Source organism: Rissa tridactyla, chromosome 3 (genome assembly GCF_028500815.1).
Source record: "Rissa tridactyla isolate bRisTri1 chromosome 3, bRisTri1.patW.cur.20221130, whole genome shotgun sequence".
In the NCBI taxonomy this organism is placed as follows: domain Eukaryota; kingdom Metazoa; phylum Chordata; class Aves; order Charadriiformes; family Laridae; genus Rissa; species Rissa tridactyla.
Window position 1 is genome coordinate 50,465,207 of NC_071468.1, and position 15,853 is coordinate 50,481,059.

General features: G+C 37.2%; 1 protein-coding gene across 2 annotated transcripts in view; it reads left to right on the top strand.

The window, feature by feature from the left end:
* The window catches only part of PDE10A (phosphodiesterase 10A), a 197,656-nt gene that overhangs the window by 68,360 nt on the left and 113,443 nt on the right, over positions 1 to 15,853 (top strand). For both annotated transcript variants that reach the window (XM_054195390.1, XM_054195389.1), the window contains exon 2: positions 13,152 to 13,280. In XM_054195390.1, the coding sequence (XP_054051365.1) occupies positions 13,152 to 13,280 (129 nt within the window). The remainder of the gene's footprint in view (positions 1 to 13,151; positions 13,281 to 15,853) is intronic.

Genomic DNA, 15,853 nt, shown 5'->3' on the forward strand with positions numbered 1-15,853 from the left:
TTAGAGTGTCTGTCTTAAGTGGACATCTTTATAGTTCTAAATTGTTTTCTGAATGTAGCCAATGGTCAGGTTCAAGTAGGCGTTAGATAAAATCAGGTTATTACAAAGCTGAATTACTTTGAAAGATGAAGCGATTTTACTAGAACTTTTTTTTCCTCATTGAGTACTTTATAATTCTTGCCTGTGAAAGGTTTTTATATGACTCATTATAGTAAAGGCACAATGCGGAACATGCATCCTGTGAATGTGGGAATGTAGATTGAAATGGTTTTTTTTAAGGTGTTTCCTGAGTCCTAGACAAATTCTCAGTTTCAATCTCTCCTGTTTTCCTTTTCCTTTTCAGTTCTGCTATTTCCAACTCTTCTTCTTCCCCCTCCCACCTTTTTCTTCTAAGGATGCTTTTTGGAGGTGAACACATGTTAGTGAGCTACACTGTCTCCAAAACAAACAAAAGAGGGTGGGGAGATGATGAGAGGGAGGAGGACAGGGAAAAGATGCAGCTGCTCAGTTTTAATTTTTGAAACTAGCCTTGAATTCTGTGGCATTTGCTTAAGCTTTATAATAAAAACAAGGGCCCGACTGAAACACTGCATCTTTGTTTTACTGTGGTTGCCAACAAGAAAATGTTAAAATAGTAACAAATATATTATTTGAATTCTCGTCTAACATAGTATTGATGGAAGATGTTTTGCCAGATGAGATTGCGTGAGTAGAGGGTTGCCACACCAGTGAAAGCTTGTGGAAAAGCAGCCGACCTCATAGGTTGTTTTTCATTTTATTGTGCCAACGTCCAAGTCAGTAGAAGGCATTCCCATTTATTTCACCTGCTAGGAACTAGGAATCCCTATAACATTGGGTCCTGTAATTCCTTTCTATTGAACCTGCACAAGCGGTGTGCTTTGCCACACAGCAAAGGTGGCCAACAGCATCCTGGGCTACATTAGGAAGAGTGTTGCCAGCAGGTTGAGAGGGGTGATCCTGCCCCTCTACCCAGCCCTGGTGAGACGCTTCTGGACTGTTGGGTCCAGTTCTGTGCCCCTCAGTACAAGAGAGACACGGGCATATCAGAGTGAGTCCGGTGAAGGGCCATAAAGATGATTGGGTCTGGGATTGTTCAACCTGGAGAAAAGAAGACTCGGGGATCTTATCCGTGTGTATAAAAATACCTTATGGCAGGAAAGTAAAATAGACCAAGCCTTGGCAGTGCCCAGCAATGGGACAAAAGGTAATGGGCACAAACTGAAACAAGGGAATTTCCACCTGAACATGGGAAAACACTTTTTCCGCTGTGGGGGTGATTGAACAGGAGAGGCTGCCCAGAGAGGGTGTGGAGTCTCCGTCCTTGGGGGTACTTAAAAGCTGATGGGATGGCAGCCTGAGCAACTTGCTGTAGCTGACCCTGCTTGAGCAGGGGGTGGATTAGGCGATCTCTAGGGGTGCCTGCCTGCTTCAGTGAATCTGCGATTCTTGTATGCCTCTTATTTGGTATTTAACTGAAATACCAGGCGATGTCAGATACCAGTGAACAAGCTGTATGTTCTCACATATTTTTCTGAGTGGTAACATTAATGAAATAATATTATTAACACTATTAGGGAAAAACTTGTGGTTGGGGAACAAAGCTTGAAACAATGTGTGGAATGAAACGTGTTTGGGGCTTTGTTGCACAACCCTTCACATGTTAGTGAGCTCTTACCCACGTAAGTAGGCTCATTGACGTCAATAGGACTACTCCTATAAGTGTTCACCAGTGCAAGTAAGGGTTGCACAATGTGTCCTTGTCTGTAACGTACAAGCATATGTAACACAGTATTTAATTATCACTTCAAACCTCTTTTACTTCAGTGGCATATCTCAAATTATACTGCTTTTCCTAGGCCATATTTTACTGACATGGAGATATCATTACATCCATCACCATAGAATTAAGCAGAGATAGCATCTCTGAAAAATCATCTTCCTATCTCTTCATTTATACAGCTGAAAAAAAGGGGTGTCAGGAAAAGAAAACAATTCTCTTCCTTTATTGTGTTTTAAATAAATTGGAGCTTCTGACTTTTTTCTGACAGTTTGATGGAGTCAGTGCTTTACTTTCAGTGCTTAATTAGTCTGAAGGTAGGCTTTCTTTTACCCACATGAGAATTAAATAGATGATTTTTTTTTATTTTAAATGTCAGTCAAAGTTTAATTTTGTATAAAGAGGCATCTTGTATCTATATTTTACAGTACTAGCACGGGTAAGGTAAAAAAGCGGTTTCCAAGATTAATTATGTGGTACTAACATTTCTTGTTTCAACTTTATTGCTAAAACATCTGCTGTAGCGCTTTTGGTGGGGTTGAGGGAAGGTGATTTTGTACTCTGTAAGATTCAAGTGATAAAGCCAGAATATCCATCAAAAAACCTGCTTTTTTGAGACTTTTGGAAGCTTTTATTTTTTAAAACTTCTTTTCTAGTTGCAAGTATTGAAATATGGTCAAAGTCCTTGAGTTAGGTTGGAGACCTCTGAAACTACTGTAAGATAGTGCATATGAATACTTGGAGTTAAATCTCTGAAATGCTGTAAGAATACAGTGTTATAATTTAGAAAAGCAAGCCTATACTCACTCAGACTACTGGTACCTTTACAAAGAGATGATCTCTAATGCTGAACACTCTTTTAAGCTAATAATTAAAATATGAAAAAAACCTTAATTGCTGGAAGCTGAAAAAAGAACAGTTGATACTGGAATTAGTGTGATGGGTTTTTTTCTTCTTCTTTTCTTTTTTTTTTTTTTTTTTTTTAAATAGCTACACCCATTTACTACCCGTTAGTAACCTGAAGAGATAAACTGGGAAACATGCTAAACTATTCTACAGCTTGAGTCTTTTGTTTAAACTCATGTGTCTTTTTTTTTTTTTTTTTTTTAAAGATAAGCACTAGTTCAGCCTTCAGTTTATTAGGCTTAATGTACCAGCTAGCAGGTGACACTCTTTGTCTTAATCAGTCGGTCAGGATCTTGACAGTAGTTTCTATCTGTCCTAAAACAAATGAAACCATAAACATCATGGCTGAGCTTTAGATCAGGTAAGAACAGCACCTTGCAGCCTGCTCCTCGCATCCCCTCTGGAGTTTTCCATTCATATACTTAGCAGGCTTGTGCAAAGTGCAGTTACAGAATCTAAAAAATACGTAATTTAAACTAACAAACGAGTATTTTTCTATACGTTTTGTTTTAGCCATGATGTCCAGAAACATATTGGACTAGCATGGTTTGTTTTTGAAGAGCTTGCTTCCCGTGAACCAAATCAGACCTTGCCAGATGCAGTTGTGTGAGGTTTCTTCTTAATAGAGCGTTTTAGTAAAGATTTCTCTGGGGTTTGTACCTTCCCATTTTGTAAAGGATGTTGACTGTATTTTTCTTTAACCCTCCTAAGACTGTAAGGTTGGAGGAGATTAAAAAAAAAAAAAAAGACAAATCCTTACCTGTGGTGCTACAGATAAGGTCCTAGTACTACCATAGCAGAGAATACTCAGGTGTCTGGTCCTGTTGGTAGGTAGTGTGTTATTGGACTATGTGTAGTTGTTATTTAAGAAGAGTCCTGTGCCCTAGGAAACTGCCTTAACACGTCTACTAATGTAAGTGTTAAGGTGAAGTGGGATGCTCCTTTCAAAAGGAAGAACGTTCTCTGTGTCCTACTTAGTAAAATAACAGTGAGACTTGGCACGGGCATGTAGTACCCTTCAAAGGAGGTTTCATCATACTGTATCTTGTTTAGAATAAGTTAAGTAGCATTTTAGGGAGCAGCACTGTACATTTATATTGGTAAGTAGACTATAAAGGATTTACAAAACTTTATTCGTGGGAGTTCCTTTGAAAAAAAACAGCCGTAAAACTTTGGTAATAAAGACAATGGGACTATTCTTGAGCCAGAAGAGTTTACTCGAATAGGGAGCTACTCAGGGATCAGGTGTCAGGTGGGAGGAAGACATTACATCATCCAGAAGGTATTATCAGAGAACTCATAAATCAAGAACTTTGTCCCAACACCTGTTTCCAATGGAAGAGTTAAGGCATTCTTACCTTGTTTAATTGTTAGATTTTAAGTAGTTTAATTTACAGTTGTCTGTGATCTTCCCAGGGATTAGGTATGTGCAAGTCCTGAGTGACTTGCACATTTTTCATAATGAATTACAAATGAACTGTATTTTGATACTTGCCACTGTTAAATTGAGCATTACTGGTCAGGTATATTTTGGGCAGGTAACAAGGTACCCCAGCTGTGTGTCTGCACAAGAGAATAAAAAAGAGCAAATAATTTTAAGTCATACTGAGATGTTCCTTATATGTTTACAAATATGTTTTTGCATGCTTTAGTGTGATGTATTATTTTTAAGTATGGTGATAATTATTTTTATCAGTAACCTTAAGATCATACATATTAATTTGATTACAATTTCCAACTCCTAAAGCATTTCTGTATTCCTTTGGTTAGTTTTTTGCTGGGTGTTAATTAAATCCCCAAATTTGATCCCATCATGCACCTGGAAGGAGAGTAAAGCTTGTTACAGACCCCTCAGAGTTACTTCAAAGTGCTAATTAGAACGGGAGAGAAGCTACTCTTAAAGCAGGAAAGTAACATTCAGAGGTTTAAAAAGCCCCATACATGAAATAATGGATGGTATTACAGCATAACACTGTACATGCTGTGTGGGATTATGCCATTCAGACAATTTGAAGTGTGTATTGATATCCTATGAAAATGATTATTAAAATTAGGAGCACTCATTCACCCCATTAAACGTATGTATAATTCCTATGGAAGTGTTAACAGGCCTTTTACCTCTAGTTAATGAAAACCGCTTTCATAAACACTCTTAGGTGGCTTTTTGCTTTAATACTGAAACAGTGCTCAAAGCTGACAGTACTGTACAGTTCTTGAGTGCTGCATTTTGGAAGCCGTAACCAGCTCAGTATCTATAGATGTCTAGGGCTCAAGTTTGCAGGATGCTGATAATACCAGAAAAACCACTGTGGAAGTTGGTGGAAACTAAAGGCATTTATGTCCACATGTTGCTCAGCATCTGGCACATTCAGATACAAAAATACAACCATGTCTCTTTAATTAGGAATAAGGGATTTGAATTACAGGACACAGGATGAGGTGGTTATTGGTATTCATTCTGTGTAAATGCATTTCAGATCTGTTTGGCCGAGCTGGTCTTTATTTTCTCTCTCTAAAACTTAGACAGCACTGCTGGTATCCTGGCGGAAATGTTGCATCATGTGCTGCTGGCTGCTGTAGCCACTGCACGAGTGACTGCACTTGATTGTAGGTGAAACTGCGATCTTAATGTATACAGAGCTTGTAGTTTTATGCATTGCCTGGAGACTGGCAAAATTAAGCCTTTATCTTGATATGAAGATTTGTGAAACCAACGTAAGCCGTTTGTAAATACTAAAATTGACACTGTAGTCTTTTTTTGTGTACCGCTTTTTTTTTTTTCACTGCTAATACTGTGAACACCAGAGCTGTGTATAACTTTTCTTTAGCAATGTAGGTGGGACTTGGAGGCAGAGGGACAAAAAAAGTGAATGGAGCTGCTCACAGATGAGTTTGTGAATTAATTCTTCAAGAAAAGAAAAATGAAGAAGAGGTTTGACCGTTCTGATTGCTTCTCGTTAGTGATTATACTTTTTGCCAGACCAGTAATGTCAGGTTTCACAGAGTTTGGGCACTTCGTTGCATTACATTCCTGTATACTTAAATGGATTAAGATAAAAAATCTGACTTGAAAAGGATATTCCAAAAACTGACTGTGCCTGTGGTTTTGAATCCTGATGCTTTGAACAAAGAAGGGATTGATTTAATGGGATTAATGCTTAATCCAAATGAAGCAATGTACACACATGCCTTGAATGCTTTTAAGAATAACTACAAATATCATTTATAAGGTTCTGTAGAAAGATACAGAGAGGTGATCTGTGTAAGAAAGAGGTGGGGAAAGCTTTAAATAAAGGAGAACACAGGCAAAGTTGTCTTCAAATTAGCTCATCTGGATTACCTTCAGATACTTTTAAAGCTTCTTTTTTGTACAAGTATATTTATTTTCAAGTGCTGATTTTGGGGAAGTGTTACACATATCTCTCCATCATTTTGACATTCCAGATGAGAAGATGTATTTTAATATTATACATGCTTTTTGCTTCCATTTGAGGTAAGGTGGTTTTTTGTTTCAGATAAGATATTATCTGGAAAGTGTTTATCTTCATGATTTTATTTTTTTTTTTTTCCTTGGCTTGCAGATTTTCTATGTGGCACAATATATTGTTATATACTTGGACAAATTATGACTTTGCCTATATTTGCTGTGACTCCATGACCCCTCTAATTTCAGGGAGGAATTGTTTATTAAACCAAACAAGACAATTTGTGGGATTTTTTTTTTTAGTTGGTTTATTTTTAGAAAAAAAACCCACTATTTTTTTCTTTCTTAAATGTTAACAGCTGCAACATTTACAACATTTATAGTTATTTCCTTTAATCTTTATTAATAAAAGCTTTTTGGGTACATAAAATCAATATGACTTCTTATATTGACCCATGTATATCCTCACAATGTGTTTTCACAAGGTTGGATCTGCCTAACTGGGCGAAAGGTACCTCATATGTATCAAACACTGTTGCAAGAGTTTGAGGAAAGCAATGACTGCGGTCTTTCAGACTGTAGCTGTTCTAGAATAAAATGCTGAGCCTCAACAAGTATTAGGCTGGCTCATCAATTTTTATCCATTCTCCTCTGCCTCTCTACGCGCCCCACAGCCTAGGAACCAGAAACTTTAGGTGAAAACTAAAATTCTTGCCTAATCATGAGACTTGATTAAACTCATGCTTTTAGAAAAAAGACCAAATATCGCAAAACTAATGAAAAAATTGCAAGAATTGCTAATGATGTGACTGACTCATGTTGCTAAATGGAGCAGATTTTTAAACATAGCTCGAGGCTTCAATTCTTTCAGCTCATTCACAGTCCGTTCTGCTTTGTACTGAGCTCAGTGAAGTTATTCTCAGAGGAGAGCGCAGTATGACATGGATTAAGAGTCAGAGAGCAGAGCCATTAATCGATTCAGGACTACACAGGTTATCTAATATCTAAGAAATGTTTTAAATATTTTAGTCAGCATAGACAGCTGAAAGCAAAAATACAATTTTCAAGTGATTTTTTTTTATTTTATTTTTTTTTTTTATTTAAAGGAAGGCTGTTGGAGGCTGGCTTGAAGGCCGGGAGTAATTACTGATAATTGATGTTTGAAGCAAGTCTTGTTTCTTAGTTTATTTTTGAATCCAGCTATGCTATATCTGGGATAATAAACAAACAGTGCGAAGGAGCATTTTTATGTGCTGACTTTTTTGGCGGTCTATACTGTTAAATTGTTAAAATGGTTCTTGGCAATGCATTGGGCAAAGCCAGCTAGTTGTGCCCCAGACAAGTCCTGGGCATTGCTCTGGAGTAAGGTGAGGCCAGTGATAGTTCCCAGCAGGCAATCAGCATGTATTCCCGTTCTGGTTTTCCGTCATCTTCATCATCGGAGGCCAAGAGAGCTTAATAGTAAGAACGGAAGAAGTTATAAGCCGCTTGGTTTCAGGTCAGTGAACAGCCCTAGACATATTCAGTTTACCGGTGTAGACAAACATGTAACATTGCCTGGCAGTACCATTACAATTTAAACCAGTAAAGCGAATTTCTAAGATGCTGAGTTTAATGTACTTTGTCACATCTGCTCAAAAAGCAGTTTCTCTCTTAAGATATAAGTAGTAGTGTGTTATACTTTTTTTGTTTAAAAAAGTGTTGATATCCAGTTATTTTCCAAAGAGTATTTTGCAGGCATTTTAGGGCAACATATAAGACTGTGACAGTGTTTACAGTTTCTGTCTCTGCTAAACCCCAACACAGACATTATGGGGATTGTGGTAATCAACAGGGTGAATATGAACACATTTATTACATGAAACTTCCTATTCTATAAGTTCTGTCCACTTTTATGCTTTATTCTTTATTGGTCATTCAAACATACATTCCATTTGGCAAGTCACTTGAGGCTTCTTGAGAAGTATTTGTGCCAGTGCCTGTAAAATGATCTGCTTACCTAGCATGCCCAGCTGCAATGAAAATTCCCTAATTTTCCTTCATTTTAATTAGTGTTTTATTTAGCGTTATGGATTTTCTTTCTGATTTAGGAAGATCTTGGTTTACTTACACTGAACAGTGGGAGATTGCTCCATGAATTCAGTTGATCTTTTTTAGGGTTCTGCCTGACGTTATCACTAATGAAGTGCTGGAGTTGTTGAAATTAAAGATTTTACCGGTAGGTGAAAAAGGGAATTCAGACTTGAGCAGGTCAGGCAATCACTAAATCAAGCAGCCTGCAATACTCGCACTGGCTTTGTATGAGACACAGATATACAGGTATATTGGAAGGTGGTGGTGCTGGGGTTTTTGTTTTCACTTGGCTTTTAGTATAAGTACTAACAAAAACAGACAAAGTCCTAGTTATGCTTTCAAAGCCCGAATGATCTGGTCCTGGTACACAGTTGAAATAAATAAAAAGAAGCGATAGTTTTTTGTGGTGGTTCAGAATCTACGCGAATAACTATTCCTCTTTAAATAGCTCTACTAAACTTGCTAAATTAGCTTCAGATAAAGGTTTCTTTATTCTTTTCCTTTAGTGAAACGAAGTCTGTTTTTTAAGTATTAATCATGGGACCACTGGAAAGATAGCTATTTGTTGAACCAAACTATCAAAAAAGTTTGGCTTTCTACTTTATGTTGAAATTACTGGACTGTGATATTTGGTAGCAGTATTTGTATTTTCTATAGTTAGCTTACTAAAGTAAGAAAGGGAATAATTCCACCCATAAGTCTGTCTTCAACTATATGTATTTCTGCTGTTAATTTCAGTGAAAAAGAAACTATTTCTCATAGTTTGTGAAGGAAAAAACAACCCCACCCCCAAGCCACTCTTATACATGCTCCATTGAAAGCCAAGGAGTTACTTAAAAAAAACCCACAAACGCCACCACCAAAACAACCATACCCAACCACAAAACACAAAACCAAAATTTTGATAGACTCTTATGAGCTATGACAAATTAGATGAACAGCTCAAGCCTCAGGCATATGCAAAGTGGAAAAACAGGGGTCTTGTTTATTTGGTAGAGTGCCACCAATATATCAGTTTCTAGAAATACTATAAGTAAATACAATTGTTTCTTTTCTATCATTTGATTCGCCCTTCCCATTCCTGATGTCCCAGAATGAATGTCCTGACAGAAGGATCATTCCCTCTGGCAGTAAAAAGGCCTTTTGCTGATCAAGGAATTGCCTCTTGGGTGGTGCTGGGGGGACAGGATGTCTTCTGCCCTCTGCTTTGTATGGAGCTTTGCCAATTTTATATCATCCTACCCTATAATAAATGAGATACACAAAAAACCCCCCAACTAATAAGGTGAAATACTTGCATAAACCCCAGCATTTATTGAAAAGCTGTATTTTCATTTGCTCTTCAGACAGGAGTGGCCAAGAAGTGGAAAAAAATGAAACCAAACCAGCCTTGATTAATGTCTTCCGTGTGTATGAATGAACTTTAAAAAGCAGATTGCATGGCCAAAGAGAACATTTCAAATCGAGATCTACAAAGAGAACCTAAATGGGCGTGCTGGTCAGGAAGTGAGTTGCTGCTGAGCTAGCATAAGCAGTGGGCAGCCTGAGCCGTTTCTTGGCCTACGGTTTGTTCAGAGGGAAATGAAAAAAGGAAGAGCTTATCTGATATGCGTGTGTCCTTTTGCGTGATACTTTTATTATCATTTTTATTATTTGATCACAAATCCAGAATGAATAGTTAATGCATGCATAAAACAAGGCAAGTAATGTCAGAAAGAGATCAGCACTGAAATGTGTGTTTATCTCTTTAAAAGTTAAGGATACAAGGGAGAAAGGTAGTTTTGGGGGGTGTGTGTGTTTAATTACACAGGATGTATGCATGAATCAGGAAGTCAAACTCCAATGCATAAATGGAATGAATGGACAGTCAATTCAAATGCCAGATTCCTCCTTTAATTCCCAGAGGAATTAGGGTTGTTCCAGTCTTTCTGTGCTTTCTGGCAACATGCTAGGCTGTTGGCCAGAGTTCAGCCCTCCTCAGTGATGGTCCTTCTTGATAACTGCCACAGCTCCATCAGAGGACAGACAGGTTCCAGATACAAGAGCAAAGCTTTCTGGGGATGCACGGCAAGAAGCAAAGGGAGCTTTTGTTTGGGCTACTTGTGAGAAAGCGTATAGATCAACACAGTTCTGAATGTGTGCGCTACTACCTTTTCCTTTGTTAGACACTGTTGATGTATATACTTTATGCTTTGTGCAAGAACTGATGAACAAGAATGAGAGAAGTTCTGGCATTGCTGGAGTTGATGGGAAGCTCCCTGTTGTGGAGAGCGCGCTGTGTAAATAGTAGACACAGACTACTGTCTGTACTAGTCTACAGGTCCAATAGTAGTAAGGGGAGAAGAAAGGAGTAGTGAAGAAATATTTCTAATGTGAATGGACATAAAATAATTGTGCACAGCTGCAAAACGCTCTTACATTCAAGCTTCTTTAGAACACTCTTTTGCCTTAATGTGCATAAAACACAAAACATTTAAGTTTCTTTTAAAAGGTTGCTCTCTGTTAATGTTACATTTTCGTAATGTTACATTTGTGTTCATGCTGGGTTTGTTTGTGGTTTTTGTGTGTATGGCTGTAGCATGTGATTTTCAACAAAGTAGACTAACAATTAAGAGGACCAATAAGTCTGCTTTAATCTATGTAGAAAATAGATTTAAATTACTCCTTTTTAACTCTGCAAATGTAATTGTAAATCCTGTTCTACTTGCTCCTATCCACAACTCTGACATAGAAAAAACACATCTGCACAGATACCTTTAGTGGAATAAAGGAGGGTAATCTAAAGATTGTTGTAGGATTTCTTATATCAGCTCCATGAATCACTTTTCCATATAAGGCTAAAGCAGTTTTGACCCTGAGGTTGCTGAAATTGCAGGATATGTGGAATATATATTAAACTCACGACATGTAGACTGAAGTCTTCTTTCAAATTGATGTTTTGTTGAATTTTGATGTGTATGTTACAAAAAAATACATCCTATAAAGGTTGAATCAAGGAAGCATTTCCACTGAAGTCAAGGAGTGCAGACTGCATGTGTAAGAAAGTAAGGTTATTTTCACTTAAAACACAAATAAAACCTTGTAGAATTTCAGTTGCTAATTTTACAAACTTTTCAGTTCCTAATTTATTACTAAAAGCAAAAATGCTTGTTTGCGGACAACCTGTAAGTGGCAGACATTTTGTGACAGACCTTTATCAATAATTTTTCATTCAGGACATAAAAAACAGTTAAATTTTGATGACTTTCTGATGGATAACTCTGATAAATCTTCAAAACACTATAGTCTTTCTGAACGATTCTTCAAACATATTTTCTTTTCAGATTTTATTACTGTGAAATTAGAAAGACTTACTCTTTCAAGGCATCAAGTTTTTTTCAGTTGAGCAAAGGCAGTGAGTTTTCATTTGTTTTCCGTCCACTTTTTGATCATCTCCTGCTCTTACTGATTTAGAAAGAATCTTTTCTTCTTTGCTGATGAAAATCAGGATGCTCACTTAGCTCTCTTGATTCAAATGATCCAGATCTGGAGATTCTTGCCTGTAAGTGAGAATGTTGTTGTTTGAGATTATGATACCCACCAGGAGCTGCCACCTACATAGATTAAGAGAAAGGGTATTTTAAACCAGGTTTGGACAGGTGCAGGCTGTTGAGGGCTGATGTGGTGGGAATGATATGGTGTAGTCAGTGCGGGGAATGGGGAGAGTGGTGTGTGTGGTCAGTGCTCTGCAGGTGGAAGTTGCTGATTTGTGTTTTGGTATTGCTTCCTGAAGGCTTTCATAGTAAACATTTGTAAGATGTCTTAAAGGTTACAGTCATTGACTAGCATTTAAATTACGCTGTAGCTTTTTTTGGCATATTCTGGTACTGTGCGAAGCATAAAATGGGAAAAATTGATCTTTTATAGCATGAATACTCTCCAAAAGAGGTCAGCATTGTTGGGAGGGGATTTTCTCTTCTGCTGAGCCTGGTCTGCTTTCTGTGGTGAATTTACAGGTACATTTACGGATGCCCAACACAAGAGGTGAAGACGTGTTTAAAGTCGTTACAGTGCTTGTTACTTCTCTTCCCGTCAGATCTCGTTAAGGCTTTTGTACTGGGGGTGCCTGCGCCCTTTGTGGCAGCCTGGAGCTCATGCCCTGGGGACGGGTGCGCTTCTTTCCTGCCCTCCCTTAGAAAGTCTTGGTACTCTTGGGTTCACATCCCTGCAGCCAGTGGTTTCGTTCGGGAGATTTGCAAAGACTATGATCAAATTGTAATTTTATGAATTGGGGAATTTATTTATGATTGCGTCAGGTATCTGACATTATGAATTTTGCATCTTTTTCCAAAATGTGTATTGGAGTTTTCTTTTTGTTGCAGATATTGTAAAGGGCTTTTGTCTACAATTACTTTTGTTTTGATAACTGAACTACTAAGGCATTGGAAGCATGCATGTGAAAGTTTATATTTCTAAAGTTACTTAAGTAACTTCAGTATTTAGAAATTGAGCTTGATTTTGGCGTTGCATAATAGTTTTTGTTGCTTTTGCGGCTACTTGCAATGAGAATACTAAATTTGATGCTCTACGAGAAATACCAGTTCACTTTCTTCTGTCTCCTTCCACCCAGTTTCTTTATCAATCTATCATCTTGCATATCTTGGGAATAAGTAATTTTGGACTCATAATCATAAACTCCTTCGTGGCCATTTCTCCCAGGGAATGTTTATGTGTGGGGGATTTTTTTGTACGCAGAATCTTGCATGGATATGCTTTGCTTCTACTATTTTCTATATGACAGCTCATTTTTTTGATTGGATATTGTCCTGTCTGGGAGGAGACAATTTAAATAGGCATGTATTCAATCAGGCTGTTAAACAAAAGGATATTGATTGTTGCTGGCATTTAGCTATTGTTTCATATGAGGAATTTCATACCAGTAGTGTAATCAATTAATATTCTCTCTTTCAGGTTTAACAGATGAAAAAGTGAAGGCCTATCTTTCTCTTCACCCCCAGGTACTGGATGAGTTTGTGTCAGAAAATGTAAGTGCAGAAACTGTGGAAAAGTGGCTAAAAAGGAAAAATAACAGACAGGAAGGTAAGTCCTTTTTATTTGTGATTACTATTTAGCTTTGAACAGTTCAGTTTTATTTTTAGATTTAAAAGGAAACCTAGTTTTGGCAAAACTTGACTGTTACAATTTTTATGTCTAGGTTCCGCTGTTTTTTTTGAAAGGCAAAAGATGTTAACAATTTTTTAAAAATACTTTCAGCCTTTTGTCATTTCTGTTTTGGAATATATTGGTATTCATTTTGGAAGTTCGGTTTACCCATTTCGAGTTGCAAATACTATTCCACCAACGTGTAATATCTGTTACACTAGCGTATGTTTGGAGAACATAATTTGATCTTGGATCTAAAATTGTTAAGTTTTGAATTAAAATTCTGCAGTATGTGCAGGATCTAAGCCCCAGTAAAATACTGGATATACCATCTCAAAAGTTCCTACTTGCAATATGTATTAGATACGTACATTGAAGCAGGTTATAAGCAGAGTGTTGAATTCTGGAAGTATTTTTGTTGGGTTCCTTTAGGTATAATCCCTCACGTAATAGACCCAGAAAACTGTTCCTTATGAGTTGGCCTGGGTTGACAATGATTGTAAATTTTGTAATGTTCTTAAATTTTATGAGATTGTGTGCAAACATAAGATTCCTGCAGTTCTAACAATGATTTGGAATGTACTAGGTAAAATGCAAAAAAGGACATTACCAAGAAGGTGAGAAAAGAAACACTGATTTTACTCTGCGTGTGCATTGCTCTGTGGCTGGCTTCTAAGGTGCTTGGCGTTTAAGTTCTGGTGATAATTTCCATTTTAAATAGAGAGGCTATTACTGCTTCCCAGAAGATAAACTGAATGTTTTCTGCAGAATTATACCGAAAGAAAATGGTGGGCAAGGGACAACAAAGGCTGTATCAAGTCAGATTTTTGGTGTTGATGACTATGTATCTGATACCAGGTGGTAATACATTTTTCTTGGTATAAAGAGGTTACCTAATGGAAGAGTAAAAGTACGTAGCAATAGACCACCTGTTTACTACTTTCTTTGTGGTTTGCAAACCACAGCACTGCAGGATGGCTATCATTATAATCCACAAATGCAATCAGAAAAACAGTGTTATGAATCAAGTGAGTAAGTCTTGACGATGCTTTGATGTTACTAGAAACAAACACTACTGATTTTAAAGAGCTATGTTCCTATGAAAATGATGATTTTCTTTAAGGTGCTTGAAATCACTATAAGAAATCGTTGTTTGAAATACAGTTTATAGTCTGGATCAAGGATCTTGATGCTAAAACTGAATGAATGCTTTGGATAGCATTTCAGCTTCAAGAATCTTATATTCTAAGGTGAATTTATTACCAGTTGCTGAAAGTTTCCCTTTTTTGGGTGAGTGATCTGAAAATATATTTTTGTGAAAGTGCTTATAAATTTTTTTTGAGCCAACTACAAAAGCAAAGTAACTGCTGGTTGTCTTAGTGAAGTTTTAACATGAATAGCTGCAATTGTATGATTTGTCCATTGTTTTCTTAAACTTTAAAACGTCTGTTTTGTGGCTAACTCCCCAAACTGTTGAATTAACAGTGTCAAGCAATAGTTATGATATCATCATTCAGCTTTGTATCAGTTATCATCAAGAAAGTCTTTCTACCTTCCCTGCTACGTTCTTTTGCTGACAGTAATCTTTAAGGTGGCCAAATTTATTACGCTAAAAGGCAGCTATGCAGATGTGGCTTTCTTGGTGTTAGATTTCTTAGATGAAAAGAAGTAGAACAAGATTTGCCCACTCAAAAAGAATAATTTGAATGCATTTTGTTTATAGAATGAAACAGATGCTGATTAGCCTTATCTGTGATTTTCTTCTAGAGAGATAAAGGCTGCAGCCATATAAAATGTCTCTGATAACAAAACATCTTAATTTGTCAGAATGCAACATTTTTAGGAAAGCAACCTGCGAGATGGTTTACTCAGTTCATGTTATGTATGTACAAATCCTACTGCCTTAGTAATGATGGCAGTGAGAAATGAGGAGAAAACGGAATGGATTCTTTTGGTGTTAGCATGGATCTGTGATGACTTAAAGTGAATATGTAGCCTAAGTCACTTTACATCAATAGGGGTATAATTTTCCCCCTATCCCTCTTGCTTTAGCGTAGTCTGCTTTAAAAATGTTCACGTCATGTAATGTGATACAGACAGAAAAATAAGCTTTGTTTTTGTTAGAAAGTTGCCAGGCAGGCGAAATGTTGTTTCGAGATCTCTGGCTTAGTGTCTGTACTCATATATGTTGGTGACGCAGAACAGTCATTAACCTGTATGCAGAAATTGTGTCCTGCCTGATTTACAGGCATCCAGCTGTGTGGGCTCTTCAGCCAGAAGTCAGTGGGCCTGCAGCCAGAGTAGTTTATCTGAATTTCATTAGCATGAGCATAAACCGAAATGTCTGATTTGGACTTAAATGAACCAAAATTTGTCTGTGACAGATTCACTGAATTAGTTACTTTAGATGGATTTTTTTAAAAAAACCCCCGAAGTATTAAAAAGGGAGGCAATCAGTAAATACTACAGTGTTTCAGGTATAACTGTATCCCAAAATAGCATGTGTTGTT